The sequence below is a fragment of the Apis laboriosa genome, unplaced genomic scaffold, assembly GCF_014066325.1.
Source record: "Apis laboriosa isolate Shangri-la unplaced genomic scaffold, ASM1406632v1 scaffold16_cov148, whole genome shotgun sequence".
In the NCBI taxonomy this organism is placed as follows: domain Eukaryota; kingdom Metazoa; phylum Arthropoda; class Insecta; order Hymenoptera; family Apidae; genus Apis; species Apis laboriosa.
In genome coordinates this window covers 591,905-607,088 of record NW_025222129.1, presented here as the reverse complement: position 1 = coordinate 607,088, position 15,184 = coordinate 591,905, and the positions used below count along the sequence as shown (strand labels likewise).

Genomic DNA, 15,184 nt, shown 5'->3' with positions numbered 1-15,184 from the left:
CAACTGCAAACAACGCGTTACGTGTTGTACATGGATTTTATTGGTCAATGTGGCATTTATTTGAACTAACGCCAACTTCACTGCTAATGGAATTATTTGTCCCCATTGCAGTAATATAGTGTAATAATTCTTATTGGTTGTTCGAAGGCGGGATTTTATTTGATTGGTTGAGAGATTATATATGTACATGAAATTCACAAGAACCGCCAATACCATGCAAATTTGTGAGATAAAGTTGTCATACTTGTTGGAATGTATCATTTATCAGAATTCATGAAAAGAAAAGTGATTTTTATAAAAATTATACTTTAGTTGATAAAATCATCTATGATAAAAAAAAGATTTTTTATTTGTTTCTTTTATCTTTTTAATTGAATTTCATTCAAACATTCAGATTTTAAAACAACAATTATTACATGATAACTTGCAAAATATGTAGAAGTTTTTGTAATCGTTATAATCATTGTAATAACCAATATTTATCGGAAATTTATTAATTTCATTTTTTGGTTTTTTCTATAATCCTTTTCATGACAGCAATAAACGTAAATTGGTTGCATTCAGTTGAGGGAGAATCATTGATGCATCATTTTTATATAAACACATCTAAGAAAAGGAGATTTTATGGTAAAGAATGATAATTAAATAAATTTTTCTTTATTATATATATTTATTGTTTATTGATTTATCTTTGTAAAATGTCTTAGGTATTCTTGAAAGACCACCTTTACCTTCTTCGATTGAAGAAGTTACATATAAAATTTTTATGATTGGAAGATCCGGAGTAGGAAAAACTGCTGTTGTAGCTCGACTTGCTGGAATATTAGAATCTAATACTTATACTGAAACTAATGGAATAAAAAAGACAAATGTATTTTGGCCAGTTAAGATATGGGATAAAGTTGTATTGTTTAAATTACAATTTTGGGATACTTCAGAAGCAAGCATTAAAAAATATAATCACATATTACCTGTATGTGAAATAAAATATATATAAAATATAATAACATGATATAATGGAATATGATATTAAAGAATCACATTATTTAAATTTATAGGCATGTAAAGACAAAGTAGATGCTATATGTTCCGTATTTTCTTTTGATGATGCAACAGGATTTAATGATGTTCCATATTTGATGAATACTATGACAGCCATAAAAGAGAAACCAGCAAATATAGTAATAGGAACAAAGTAATTTATTAAATAATAGATTTTTTATAATTATTAATAATTATTAATAATAGATCTTTTTTTCTTTCTTATGTGATGAAAATATTTAAATAAATTTTAAAATATTATAGATTTAAACCATGGTCCAGTTCTACAATAGAAGATGCACGGATAAAAGAATTTGAAGACAAATGGAAAGTTAAAGTTATTAGAATTGATATTAATAAACTTCCTATAAGATCTGAAGTGTTTGACTGTTCTTATCAGCTAAATACTATATGTAATATTCTTTGGAATAGAGATAAAGAATTTATATCTAAGCAAATGGGACAAAACTAACAAATCTTTCTATATACTTTTACAATATTTTAAGAAATCTTTAATGATATTTAATAATGATATTTAATAATAAATATTTAATAAATATTTAAAAGGTAAATATTTAATAATTTTTTTTTTTTTTTTTTTTTTACATCAAATTGATTTTTTTTTATTAAAATAGTAAATCTAACACATTCGTATCAGAGTAAGAAACATTCTTAATATAAAATATCCAGAAAATATCTAGATAGATCTAGTGTGTAAAATTAAACTGTTTTCAGTACTGAAAGACAATTTCACAAGTTAAATGTTTCGCAGTGGCGGTAAAGTTAGCTATCTATTGATTCAATTATTTGTTTTTAAAGCAAAAATTAGAATTAATTAAAGATCTTAAAAAGTATATGCGCAGGTGTGTTGTGTTATGTTTATCATATTAGAGATTTATAATTGCTATTTAATTTGCATTATAATTTGAATCGATTATTTTAGGTTAAATATTTTGGAACACAGCATTCGTATTTTATTAATTGTTTATTTTTAATAGTCTTTTTTCTTTTTATCAGTTATAAAACATTTTCATTTCAATATTCATATTCATTTCTTATGTCCACTATATAATTTAGAATATCTCGTGATTCATATATACGCCTAAACCAATAAAAAATATCGAAAAAAAATATATATATACATACATATATATATATATATGTTTTATTAAATTTAATATAATTTTCATTGTTATTTCTAATTATATAAATATATTTGAAATTTTTATTCTAGAAATGAAACACAATAAAATTTTCCTAGTAGGGGGAATAGTTTTTGCGTCGGAAATCATTTGGTATTTATACAAAAAAGTTCATAACCTATGGATTAAGTCTACAAACACTTGCAAAGATTTGAAAACAAACATTTATGAATCGAAACAAGACATTTCAGAGGTGATGTTTTTTACAAAAGAATCTAGTTTTTGTCGAACACACTTAACTAATAAAGAGATTTGTCTCAAAGACACTTGTTCTGTTCAATATTTGAGGTAATACATATAATCGCTTATTAAATTATAAATAAATATTATATGTATGTATTTTTTAACAAACGGTAAATAATATTTATAGAAAGTTGGAAAATTATATAAACCGAGCAAAAAAAAGTTTAGATATTTGTATGTACATGTTAACTTGTCAATTGTTATCAAATGCAATCGTAAACGCACATAAACGGGGAGTACTTGTTCGAATAATAATGGATCGAAGTATGGCTTGCAATGAAGCCGCGCAAACGGCTTTATTTTATAGGAATGGTATGTGAAAAATGATTATTGTATATTTATTATTATTATTATATACATTAGATACATTATCAATAACTTTCAATTTTTTATTATTAACGATATTTCAATTAATTTTTTTCTTAGAATTTTGAAATTATTTGCGTTTTAGGGGTCACAATTAGATTAGAATATTACGTTGGTTTAATGCATCATAAATTCGCGATTGTGGATAATGATATATTAATCACTGGTAGTACGAATTGGACAATGTCTGCTTTTTTTGGAAATTTCGATCATATAATAGTGACTAATCAACATTCGTTAGTGAAGCCATTCGTCGATGAATTCGACAGGCTATGGAAAACATCTCCAAACTCGGAAGAAAATACAGAATGTTCAGCGCAGTTTTCAGTAAAATAACAACTTGTAATTTGGTAAGTAGTCGTTTCGCTTTTAAAATCTTTCTTCCGAATAATTTTCAATTCGTATATTTGTCGAATCTTTTCTTCCTGATACTCAACGTTATCGTTCCGAGAGCGCTTTGACGTCAAGAAATCAAAAGGGAGATCGTAAAACATGAAGGCGTGTTAGCGGTAGGGGGCACATAAGTATAATGTATATAAGCACATGGTACCAGTTAACTCGTGAAATAGCACGATGCAGATTTGTTCGGTACTCTGAAGAGCAATCTACGCGATATATCGAGTTCCGACACGATGTGACGCGCGGTTGCTTGCTGTTCTCATCGGCCGATAAAAGTAGAACATTGTCCGTACATATAAATAGGTTAGCCTGTATGAAAATAGACGTCGGGCTGTTGGACCGGAGGATCGATGACGAGATACTCGGCGACGAGCCGTCCGCTGCCTCAACTTTCTTTCTCTTCCTCTCTGTTTCTAAATTCACGGTCTCGGTATTATCGCAATGTTACGCTTATACGTATCCTTTAATATTTTAAAATAATGTTCACATTATTTATTTACATATGAATCGTTACCATTTATATCTAGCATGACGAAAAGAATATTTATATTTATATCATAGATTCGAGTATATTTTTCTATCGCGATTTTTTTTTTTATTCTATATTATTATACCTGTATGTATAAGACGTACGCATGTTTTCACACGAGGTAGATATGTTCGCATGTGTAGAAGTACGTAACTTGGGAAAGCAAACGATTCAGAATAAACGCGCGATGCGCGGAAATAGTAGCGCGCAAACCCAAAATACCCATCGTATACGGATAAAAGGCGAATATACGTTAGTAGTAGCAATAGTAGTAGTAATAGTAGAAGTTTGACGTTTCTTCTACCTCTTCTTATGTCAATAATAGATACGTAATAATATTTACGAAAATTTTTCTAGCAAAATTATTATTTTGTTTATGTCGAAACGAACAGTTTTCGAAATATTGCCGTCAACGATTCCGCGAATCTTTCGCTCTTCTCTAAAATCGCATAATAAATTTTGTGATTTCACTTTAACAGCACGATTACGAATATTCGATGAAATCCATGTACGTTAAACGCACATTTATAAATTCAGATATCGATGCTCGTAAAAAAGAATATTTTTAATTATTTTTGTTACTCCTATCGAGAAAGAGAATACGTGATTTTACTCGTTTTTAAGAACTGGACGATTAGATATATAGAAAATAAGTCGACAACTCTAGAAAAATAGGTGTCTCGTAGGTCAAGGGTGTGTCAAATCGGACAAGTAGCACGTTCATGATGGCTGCGAAACTCGCGGATTTGGGAAAAGGAAAAGAAAAAAGGTCAAAGGTCAAGTATTCCTCGATGGTCCTTTTAGTTGCTCTCTTTTCCATTTGAGACGCGAGATTGAAGGACAAGAAGAAAGAAAAATGTTTCACGTATTTAAATATGTATATATATATATATATATTTCGCTCGTAATTAAAAAACATCGCGGAAATATATCGCAATGTAAATGTAAAGTCAGATATATTTTGATAACTCTTTTTTCCTTGAAGAAAATAAATTCGTTTCAACCAGCGAACAGTTTCGTTTGTTGAATCGTTCGAACAGTTTTTCCTTCTTTCATTCGCTACAAGAAAGAATAATAAGTCTTATCTAACAGTTTTTAAAAAATTTTAAAAAAGAGAGGCTGACTCGAGAGAATACCATCATAGACTGTGTTGCAATTATTTATATTTAATGCGTTTATTTCGATATCATTTATATAGAAAACATTGTTTCGCGATAACGGAGGCCCAACGCGTTGTTATTGCATATTTCTTCCCTTCTTGTTTTCCTCTTCCTCGTTTGTAGCAACTTGATTCTATATAATACAATTTTACTAATTACAAATTTCGCATTACGTAGGGGAAGAATACGCGTCACTGCGCGTGTATAGCCTGCTGTTTCGTGGTAAGGTAACTCTACCAAATTGTGTACCATCGATCGATTTCTATATGTTCTCTCCTTCTACCGATAAATTGCTAAAAGAATATATGCGCGCTATGTTTATGCATACGCTATATCGCTTAACGACGCTATATACCGAATTAATCTCTATTCGAGTTTTTTTTTTTTTTTCTTTCCAAATTTTTCGCTCCATTTTTCGCCGCGAACGTTTAGAACGTGTTTCCTCTTACGATTGCACGATGGAACGAAATCCTCGATTTCACGCAAGGCCTCGTACAGTGATCTCTACCGGTTACCGTTTCGTTTTAAACTATTATTATAATTATCGTAATGTAATAAATTATTAGGAAATCCGCAGTCATTATTGTCTCTATAGTCGACACCGAAAACACCGATTTCGCATTTACGCTCGCATTCGCTCGTCCCAGTCTTAACGAGTTTTCTTTTTTTCTTTTTTTTTTTCTTTTTTTTCTTTTTTTTCTTTTTTTCTTTTCTCTTTTTCTATCACATTCGTTTCGCGTTCAGGATCGCCCCGATTATCTCTCGCATTCATCGCACTCAACTTCTTCGTACAGTCTTTAGGCAATTCTCGTCTCGAGGGTCTTCCACGCTCGAAGGAGGAAGCGTACGAAAGATGTTTGTACGCGATAATAAATAACGCACATACATTTGTCGATAATTGGTCCGCTCGTAGAGAAGATTGATGCAGCGAGGGAAATGACGTGGATCATCAGAGAAAGGATCGGAATAGGTGAGAGCGTGAGTCGTGTGGATAATTGGGTGTGGAGAAAAGATACGTTAATAAAAGACACACTTGGGGGGAGGAGAGGAGAATGAGGGGGAATTATCACACATTTTCACGGTCCATATCGGTAAAGCGTTCGAATTTGGTATTGGAAAGTGAAAGGCGAGTGAACGACGGCACGGAAGGGACGATGCACCTTGTCCTCTTGTCTCTCTAATGAAGGATCGAAGGTGAATTCGTGGCCGTTCTTTCGAACGTTGGTTTGGCACATAGCGAAGAGGGTGGTGCGTTTCCCTCGCGGGCAGCGTCGAACCCACCGAAACTATACTTTCGTTTCTGACGTTCGCTTCTAAGGCAAGGTTCGCTAGAAGCCTTGACCATCCCTCACATACTCTCTGTCCCGAAACTACCCACGAACGCCGGTTCGGCTATGTTCGAGTCGCACTGCATCACCCACTCCCAGATCCTTTTCGTGACAACCTTCTGATCGATCGTCGTCTCGAGCCCGTAACTGTTGAGAAGCTTCCTCAACTTGTTCTTGTTCTCGTCCACGTTCCGTTGATCATCGAGGATCGTGTCGAGGTACAGCAAACTGTCCGCCCTCCTCGCTACCCCCTCGCTTGCGTCCACCAACGTGGACGTAGCGCTGTGACTGATCTTGTTCACGCACCACGAGTCTTTCAAGTATTTGTTGATTTCGGTCACGTGCGGCCTCTTCTCGGGCTTGTGCTCGAACGTTCTCCTGAAGTATCGCAGCAACCTGGGCGTGAACCGTCTGAACGACGGGGGGACTTTGGTCGTCCGTCTCTTCAGCCATCTTTGGAAGGCCGAGTATTCGGGATCCTGTATGAGGTCGGCGGTTTGCCACGGTGGATTCCCCGTCAGGCACACGAACAGAACGATCCCGAATTGCCAGCAATCGGCGCTCCTCTTGCACGCGTATCTCTCGTTCTTCACTATCTCGTAGATCTCGGGCGGTTGGAAGGGTAGCCAGGTGCACCTGATCTTGTTCACCAGGGTCCCCTCCCGCCTCGTGCACCCGAAATCGCACAGCTTGATTTTCGACATGTCGAGGGCGAACACAAGCACGTTCTCCAACTTGATGTCCCGATGCGCGAGCTGCTTCGAGTGGATGAAGTCGAGCGCGGAGCAAAGCTGGCTGGCGATCCTCTTGCAGGCCTCCTCGCTCAAACCCCCTGCCCTCACGTTCCCGGCGAGGTCCCCGTAAGGGGCGTATTCCTGGGCGAACACGAAACACTTCTCCGCCTTGAACGCGACCGCGTACGAGCACAGGATATTCGGATGCGGGCTTAAGTGATACGAGTAGTGGAACTCGCGGAAAAAGTCCTTCTCCGTGGTCAGCTCTTGGTGGACGGCTTTCAGAACTACCCTCGTTCGCGTAGCTCGATGGGTGGCCAACAACACTTTGGCGAAACTGCCCTCCCCGAGGGTCTTCTCCACTTCGTACTCTTTCGAGAGCTCCAATTCCTCCAAAGGAATCTCCTGCACTCTGTGTATCCCGGATTCCTTCTTCTCGTGAAGTTTCATCTGAAATCAAATCGATCGTTATATATCGTTTATTCATCCTCTTTCCTTCACTCCCTCCCCTTCCCTCTAAAGTTTTTCAAATTCTTTCCTTCTCATCCGCGTTTCTCATGCTCGTCAATCGTTTGATCGTGAAAATTTTTTTTCTTCATCCGGTTTAGCGAACTTACGTAAGCGCCAACTACGACACCGACAAACGGCCGATCAAGCGTGAAACGCGTTTAACACGGTAGTAGTTTTGTATCGCAGAGGGCATCGCTCTCCCTCTCCCTCTCCCTCTCTCTCTCTCTCCTTCTCTTCGTTTCCTGCGATTTGTAAGAATCGTTCTTGGCCTTGTACTCGTACAAACGAATCCGTCAACGATTATTTTCTATCTATCTCCTGTCGAACGTTACGAGTATCTTCGATGCGATTTACGAGGTGAAGATCGAAGGTCGGTTAATTCGGATTTTTTTTTCAATTAAACCGAAGTTAAAAAAGAAAGATGGACGGAGAAGCAAAATTTGGGAGAGAGATCCCCGTCCCCGATAGAGCGTGTAGGCGAAGGACTAAATACAAGGTGGAGAGGCGAGGGGAGAATGGTGGAGGTTGGGCGGGTGAACCCAGGACCTTTTGAGCTGCCTAGATCAATAGCAAGGATTTCGCTGCAGCAACGCGCATCAAATCGTTCCTTTTATCGTTCGTTCTCGTCCCCGATTCCGGTTACGAATTAAAAAACTTTTCACTTTTTGTTTGAGAAGAGGAGGAGGAAGAAGAAGAAGAAAGAGAGAAGGAAAAAAAAAAATTCGAGAAGGCGTGTCGTCGTGGCAAAAATTTATTAGCCGTTTCGTTCGATCCAAAGACATTTCTTTTTTCTTCTTTTTTTTTTAAACGTCGATTCGCGTCGTGAAAAACAATCGACGTTTAAAACTTTTTTGGACGCGAGAATTGAATTTTATTGCCGGTCGTAGCTGTCGTTTTTTTTCCTCGAGATAATTCTCTCTTCCCTGAATTTTATTTTACACGCGCGCACGCGTCTCTATTTTTACGTAAATCTCACTCTTTTTTCGATTCTCGTGAAATTTAACAACCGATTATTTTCCCCTTAATTCCGTTTGCCGGTTCTCGCCGGTTCTCACTCTGACAAAAGTTTCAGTCCCACGTTATATTTAACATTTCTGTTTACCAGGACCTATTTTGACGCGTGTCAGGGATTTAGAGAACCGATATATCCCGTTTCCCTTTATGCCTTTGCACGCAACACTTTGAGAGGGAAGAAGGGGTAGAAGGAGGGAAAAGGGCGTCGCGAACGAAATTTCCGTAAACGAGAGGAGAGGGGAAAAAAAAAAAAAAAAAAGAAAACGTTTCGTAAAACGCATCGATTGAATCATATCTCTTCTTATTACGTGCTAATTTTTATCTCATCGTGCTCACTTCGTTAAATCTTAATTGCATTGCGCACAATCCTTGTCAACAACCGTGTCCATTAATATCGATAATAACGAGCACTCGATTTATTCGAACGTTTGATAGACCGTGAGGTTGGGGTTAATTTGTTGGCACAGCGTTAGACAGTGTGATTATTTGTTCTTATCGATGATCGACTTACAACGATTCCGGTAATCCTTGCGAACGAATGAGAAAGGTGTGTCTGCGGGATGACGAATCGACGCACAGAGTTCCAAGTTTCGATTGATTCACCGAGTTTTCAACGTCGTTTTCAACTTTCACAAAAAAACGCTCGTTTTCTTCCTTTCCTCCTCCTCCTTCTTCTTCTTCTTCTTCTTTCTCTTCTGTATACGTGTCCCTTCGACGTTCTACATGTTCACATTGTACCGTTCACTGAAACGAATCCGACCGAACGAATACGCAAAAAAAAAAAAAAAACGAAACGATCGATTCGGGTCTCGCCTCGAGCCAATTATCCCCGCGATGGCCTCGACGTCTTCTCGACTTTTCACACAAATTTTTCGATTAATCTGTCAACGATGGTAACGATAAAATCTCTATCCCTCCCTCGATGTCACATTTTCAGTTATGCGCGTATGTCGCGTCTGGAGCCGTCGCGACGCCCTGCGTCGCTTTTATAGACCCGGCCGACACGCGCAGACGTAGATCGGGAAAGGTATGGAACATCGATGCGAGGATCAAACATCCTTGCAATTTTTCGCCTCTTTTTTTTTTCTTTTTTCTTTTTTTCTTTCCCCCTTTCCTTCTTCTCCTCGTTCAAATCAGATAAATCTTGCTCATTCCGAAAAAAAAAAAAAAAAAAATTATCAGTCACGGTTGCCGAATTCGAGGTTAATTACGCATATTCGCGAAATATCGCGAGATCAAACATCGGAATTGATACGTTCTTGTCGTTGTTGTATACGAATTTTTTTTTTTTTCTTTCTTTCTTTTCGACGATTATCGAATCACGCGCGTGGCTACCTTTGATATCGAAAGCATCGGAAACGAGAGATAGATTAACGATTTATAAAATAGGCGAATAAGAATGGTCCCGCTCTTTCTTGTGTATTCAGCACGTGTATAAGTGACTCGAGTTCGTTGTCTTCGTTACATCGATACTATAATATATGTATATGTATATATATATGTATGTGTGTGTACGCATATTATATTGATGAGAAACGATGCTCGTGCATGAGATCGTGAGACACGCAAACCGATATCCGAATAATATTATATATATAATATATATTTTATATATATATATACATATGTATTATCGATGGCCAAATGATATGCATACTCTTGAGGTGGAATTTAATTTAAACCAGAAAGTATTTTTAACATGTATGTCAAGTATACGATGTCCATAGGGATGGATCGTACATACCAGTGCAACGACGGTAATATCAGAGATATAAATAGACAAAAACCGGTACGATAGAAGTAAGTATCTAGGCAGTAAGATGTATAACTTGTTTCGTCTCGATTCATTAGAGTTGTAACGACACAATATCTTTATCGCCGAAATATTTTCACGTCGATGGATCGAGGAATAAAGGATAATAATACGTTTCGTTCGAATTTATTATTATTCGTTGTTGTTGTTTGGTTAAAATTCTTTATTCGTAATATTTATATGCTCGTATATAATTAGGAAATTAAATAATACATTCATACACAAGGATTTAAACGGAGGGGGATGAGACATGTCGGTGTATTTAAAACGTGTTTTAAAATAATAATCTTAACGGTTATAAAAACGTGGACGAACTGCTGCAAGAACACGAGCTACGAGAAGAGTAAGAATAATAGTAAGACGATCCTTTCGAGGATTCGGAATAAGTATCGTAGGAATCGGAATAACTGCTAACGTCATCTTCGCTACTGGAACACGAACTGAATTCTGCAAGAAAACATTTCAAGTGGATAATCGTTGAAACATATCGTTACTCGTAAAGATATTTCAAATAAATGCTCTACCCGACAAATAACCCATTTTTTTCACGATGCGAGTAACGTGATGGCTGAACTCTTCCATGGCTTGCTCCGCTTTTCTTTCGTGCCTCCTTATGTTCCTTTTTCGTCGCTTTTCTCGCCGCTCCAGCAAACGTTTCTCGTGCTTACCAATCTTCTTCTCTATCGGGCGAAAATCGTCCATTATATCGAAATGACGATACGCAGAAAAAGTCGGAAACCAAAACACGCTTACCTGCCGACGCTTCTTTTTTATCCTGCTTTTTGCAACTCAACGTTAACATTTTTTTTTCATTCATCGATATCCTCGATATTTCCTTGCTCCCGAGCGTTGTCTCCTCCTTAATCTTTCCCAAAATCATACTTTTATGCTCGAGTTTCGCCACACTCGTTTCTTTATTCTCCACCTTCTTCTCGATCTTGTCTTCGTTGTTGTTCAAATCTAATAATTTGCTCGCGCAAATCGTGGACGTGCAGTGCATCCTCTTCACGGAAACGTCGCTCTTCGCTGAATAATCCCCCCTCGACGCCGAGACGTTGTACCTCGCGATAGCATTTTCCTTCCCAATGGAACTGCTGATACTAGCAACGTTACGTTTCGGCGTGCTTGTTTTAAGCTGCGACATCGAAATCGAAACGCTTCTCGATTTATCCCCGTTGTTCATCAAGCTTTTGTTCCCCTCCCCCGCGTTCTCCTCTATTTTATCGTTTTTCCTCGCTGTCGTTTCGCCCTTGATCGATTTTTCGCTGTTGGTCGATTTTTCGCTCTTGATCGATTTTTCGCTCTTGGTCGATTTTTCGCTCGCACGGACGTCCACGACGTTCTCGTTCTTCTTCCGGGCCGACGATATCCCCATCGAACTTTTCCTCGCGATCGAATTCAATTTTTGCGAACCGGTCGTCGCTCGTTTCTCGCATTTATTTTCCTTCGTGACTTTCGCCTGTCTCTCCCCTTTCTTTTCTCCCCCCTTAACGGCGCCGCCACCTTCCTTGCTCTCCTTCGCCTTCCCCTTCGAAGCTTCTTTTCCTCCATCCTCCTTCCTCCCCCCGATCCCTTTTCCTTTCGGCTCCTTCGGTTTCGAGCGATCAACGCCTTTCTTCTCCTTCACCGCCGATTTCCCTCCGTTCGTTTTCGGCTTCGTTGCCGCCGTTTCACCTTTACGGGGCGTTCTCGACGACGTCGCTCCCTGTTTCTTTGCCGGGCTCTTACTCTCTATTCTCGTTAATTAACAACGATCGAGTTAAAAAGCGCGGGAATAGTGGGAAGAGGAAAGGGGAAACGATTTTCCTTACCTGATGGCGCGATCGTGGGATTAAGTTTTAACCGTTCGTTAAATTCGTCCAACAAATTTTGCCTGAAATTGTGTTGCACGAAATTGTCGATCTGTTTCCACGGATCCGTGTCGAGAATTTGATCCACGTCGAGTATACCGTCCGGCGTTGGAAAGGAGAGCGACGCTCTTCCCACCACCATCTTTTTCCGACTCATTTCGAAAAGAGGAAAATTCGAAAAAGGAAATTCAAATTTAAGGAAAGGGGTGGATATTTTAGCTGGGAAAATCGAAGCTGTTGTTAGAGACGAGAAGTCAACCCGGACGGGGGCTATCGTTTCCCAGAGTGTGGAGACAAAAAGAAACAAATACAGGATCGATTTTATCCGGTTGCTTATACGCGTAACGGCAAACCGTTCTACGTCAAACCCACGACCGTGTATTTTCGGTTTTCTCTCTCTTTCTCTCTCCCTCTCTCTGTTTCCAGATGAAAAGACGGAACGTGCCACCGAATGTGTAAATATTGGGCGGGGACCGCGAATCGGCACCGCGACGCGTTCAACAAACCGAGTATTAATTTAAGAAAAATTAGAAAGAGAAAAACGCGAATCACCGCGCCCCATCGATTACCAACGAAATCTCGATCATCACTGATCATGTATATTCGAACCGAATACATATTTCGGTTGAGTTCGGTTGATCGCCGGGTTAAAGGACGTCGCGTCCTCGTTTGTTTGTCGTCGATCGACAACGATCGGTTACGAAACGGTTAACGGTTGCCTCTCGCCACTCATCCAAACCTCGATCGATCGAGCTGTCGGTTGCAAACAGGTTGCCACGTGTTGATGGCGACCCGGTGTTGACGAGTCTCCCCCCCGTCAATGGACGCTTTGACCGATGAAAATCTCTCCTCTGCGGAAAATACGTAATTTGTTTCCATTCGGGAAAGCAACGTGCGCCGTGTCGCGTCGCGTCGCGTCGCAATCCAAGCGCGAGAGAAGATAAGGCACGCGCGAGGGGAGAGGTTTATTTTTAATCGCATTGAAAATACGTCGATCGAATTCTCCCCCTACCACCCCCACCCCAACTCTTTTGTTCCCCGTGTGTGTGTGTACGCGTGTGTATGTGTGCGCGCGCGCGCGATGATGTAAACGATCCTCCTCGTTGAACAACGAGTCGGAGCGGTGAAGTTGGAGGTAAGAGGAGACGCGAGAAATGTCAAGGTACATGGACACATGGATACGTGACGTCACTTTTTCCCCGCTTCTCGTTGTCCGAGTTTTACGACTCGAGCGTGTGTGCAACCTAAGCCTCGCCTATAATAGCGAGCTAATTGGTTGGAACAGGGATAAAATGACGTCACTTTTTCCGGATGACTGCACGCTATACCTATTACACCGCGTTAAGATACGCGTCCGTAAGATACACAACCGTCACGTCGCGAAGGAAATGTCGTTGTACCCTAAAAAGGTGGAAAGAGAGGAGAAGGTTGGACGGAACAAGCGGTAGGCGTAGGCGTGCAGATTCGATTATTCCTTACGTTCGTGCGTAGGCGTGTTGAAACGATAAAGAAAGGCAGAGAAGGAGGGAGAGGAGGAAGAGGAGGAAGAAGGGCAAACAAAATCAAGATTTCTCGCTTTTCTTCGTTTTTCAGAATTTCGAAGAATACCCCCGTCTCCAACTCTTCGTTTCCTCGATTTAGTTTCTCGATCTAGATAAATAACGCGCCGAGATCACGCGCCTTCTCCAATCATTTATTTCCCTTCGACGAAATAATATTTATAATGTGGAAAATTATCCCCGCAAAACATTACGCATTCGCACTTATTGTTTCAATAGTGCAGATCATATATTTTCATTTCGATACCGAAGATACCTCCTCGTCCAGGAACGAGTATAAATTTCGATTCTTATTATCGTGTATGTGCGCGTTGTATGTATCTTTCTTCGATTTTTCCTACGCAGAAACTTCTCGAACAGCGCAAATTTTGATGCGAACGAACGGTCGAATTCTCGCGGGGAGACTAAGTGGAAGAGAATAAGTAATTCTGGGGGGATATGGAAACAGGTACGGATGGAAAAAAAGAGAATAATTGGACGACGAGGATATCGCCTCGAGCGAGTGTGGTAGCCGCTTGGCTCATCAAAATAAAACGTGGATTTTACACGTTGCGGGACCGGTGTCGCCACGTATATCCTATATCTACATATGTGTATATTTACATACGTATAAAAGTACGGTCGTGGATAGGAGAACAGTCGAGCGTGGTTATTCGAGCAAACATGATCGAGGTAAGAAGGCAACGAAAAAAACGCGGCCAAAACGCGAGGCGCTGTTAATTTTTCGCTCTGTATCGCACAGTCGATGGCTGCAAAAAAAAAAAAATTCTGACGCTTTTCGTTCACTATTCGAAACACGAATGCGCGAACGTTGATTTCCGTCAGTGATGCGCGTTTTGGCCACGCCGATACAACCGATGATCGAGGGAAGTGAGAAGGATTCAGGGTGTTTTCGAATAGTTACAGATCGTCACGTTGTTTATCGTTGGAACTTTAGCGGCTCCTGGAACACTTCGAGCGACTGGTGGAACGTCTGGAATCGGTTTTGCTGATCGAGATATAATAACGAAAGAGACGGAAATGATCTCGTTGCCGTTGCCAGGCACGGAGAATTTAGAGGAGAAAGCCATACCTTTGTCGAAATTGGTTTCTCATCAACTTTTACCGCCCATCGGACAAGACTCGCTGTCTGAAAATTCTCGATTATCTTCCGAACTTCCTGGAACGAAAAATCTGGCCGAGAAACGTATCCCCGTACCGATTTTGGAAAAGTTGTATCAACGACAGAAACTCGATCGATCGAGCGTTTGAACGATTTTTTTCTTTCGTTCTTTCGAGAGATTTTGTCAAATTGTGAAATTAAATCTCGATTCGATTATCTATCGAGCTGATAGAGATACGATGGTTTAGAGGAAAATATACGCTAATTTCCTTGAGCTGTATTTCTTCGCATATTCCTTCCTATCGTACCTATTACATAATTTAATTTATGCATA

At 39.3% G+C, this 15,184-nt stretch overlaps 3 protein-coding genes across 7 annotated transcripts; 1 reads left to right on the top strand and 2 right to left on the bottom strand.

Annotated features, from left to right (window-relative positions):
• Positions 1–285: 285 nt before the first annotated feature.
• Positions 286–14,790, top strand: LOC122711021 (ciliogenesis and planar polarity effector 2). Of its 4 annotated transcripts, none has more exons than XM_043929383.1 (6): positions 1,473–1,608; positions 2,276–2,531; positions 2,614–2,798; positions 2,938–3,202; positions 14,094–14,420; positions 14,649–14,790. In XM_043929383.1, exons 2-4 carry the CDS (start codon positions 2,278–2,280, stop codon positions 3,186–3,188), a joined length of 690 nt encoding a protein of 229 aa, XP_043785318.1. In that variant the 5' UTR covers positions 1,473–1,608; positions 2,276–2,277; the 3' UTR covers positions 3,189–3,202; positions 14,094–14,420; positions 14,649–14,790. The 4 variants fall into 4 exon arrangements, with proteins under 4 accessions (XP_043785315.1, XP_043785318.1, XP_043785316.1 ...); XM_043929381.1 differs by lacking the exon at positions 1,473–1,608 and adding an exon at positions 1,647–1,904; XM_043929380.1 differs by lacking the exons at positions 2,614–2,798; positions 2,938–3,202; positions 14,094–14,420; positions 14,649–14,790 and adding exons at positions 286–627; positions 708–973; positions 1,059–1,195 and having other exon boundaries at positions 1,306–1,608; positions 2,276–2,403.
• LOC122711020 (serine/threonine-protein kinase meng-po) lies at positions 4,682–10,048 on the bottom strand. Of its 2 annotated transcripts, none has more exons than XM_043929378.1 (2): positions 9,038–10,048; positions 4,682–7,452 (listed from the first exon to the last, which is right to left on the bottom strand). In XM_043929378.1, the coding sequence occupies exon 2, from the start codon at positions 7,450–7,452 to the stop codon at positions 6,289–6,291; it is 1,164 nt and encodes a 387-aa protein (XP_043785313.1). In that variant the 5' UTR covers positions 9,038–10,048; the 3' UTR covers positions 4,682–6,288. The 2 variants fall into 2 exon arrangements, with proteins under 2 accessions (XP_043785313.1, XP_043785314.1); XM_043929379.1 differs by having other exon boundaries at positions 9,041–10,048.
• Positions 10,314–14,117, bottom strand: LOC122711019 (serine/arginine repetitive matrix protein 2-like). The gene is made up of 4 exons (XM_043929377.1): positions 12,151–14,117; positions 11,093–12,070; positions 10,864–11,019; positions 10,314–10,786 (listed from the first exon to the last, which is right to left on the bottom strand). The coding sequence occupies exons 1-4, from the start codon at positions 12,344–12,346 to the stop codon at positions 10,635–10,637; spliced, it is 1,482 nt and encodes a 493-aa protein (XP_043785312.1). The 5' UTR covers positions 12,347–14,117; the 3' UTR covers positions 10,314–10,634.
• Positions 14,791–15,184: the final 394 nt, after the last annotated feature.

Bases quoted from the DNA above. Each gene is read 5' to 3' on its own strand.
- LOC122711021 (XM_043929380.1), top strand. From the start codon at position 531: ATGACAGCAATAAACGTAAATTGGTTGCATTCAGTTGAGGGAGAATCA. The intron at 628-707 runs GTAAAGAATGAT...AAAATGTCTTAG, and splicing joins TAAGAAAAGGAGATTTTATG to GTATTCTTGAAAGACCACCT. The intron at 974-1,058 runs GTATGTGAAATA...TTAAATTTATAG, and splicing joins AATATAATCACATATTACCT to GCATGTAAAGACAAAGTAGA.
- LOC122711020 (XM_043929378.1), bottom strand. From the start codon at position 7,452: ATGAAACTTCACGAGAAGAAGGAATCCGGGATACACAGAGTGCAGGAG.
- LOC122711019 (XM_043929377.1), bottom strand. From the start codon at position 12,346: ATGAGTCGGAAAAAGATGGTGGTGGGAAGAGCGTCGCTCTCCTTTCCA. The intron at 12,071-12,150 runs GTAAGGAAAATC...TAACGAGAATAG, and splicing joins TCCCACGATCGCGCCATCAG to AGAGTAAGAGCCCGGCAAAG. The intron at 10,787-10,863 runs GTAGAGCATTTA...GTTTTCTTGCAG, and splicing joins AAAAATGGGTTATTTGTCGG to AATTCAGTTCGTGTTCCAGT.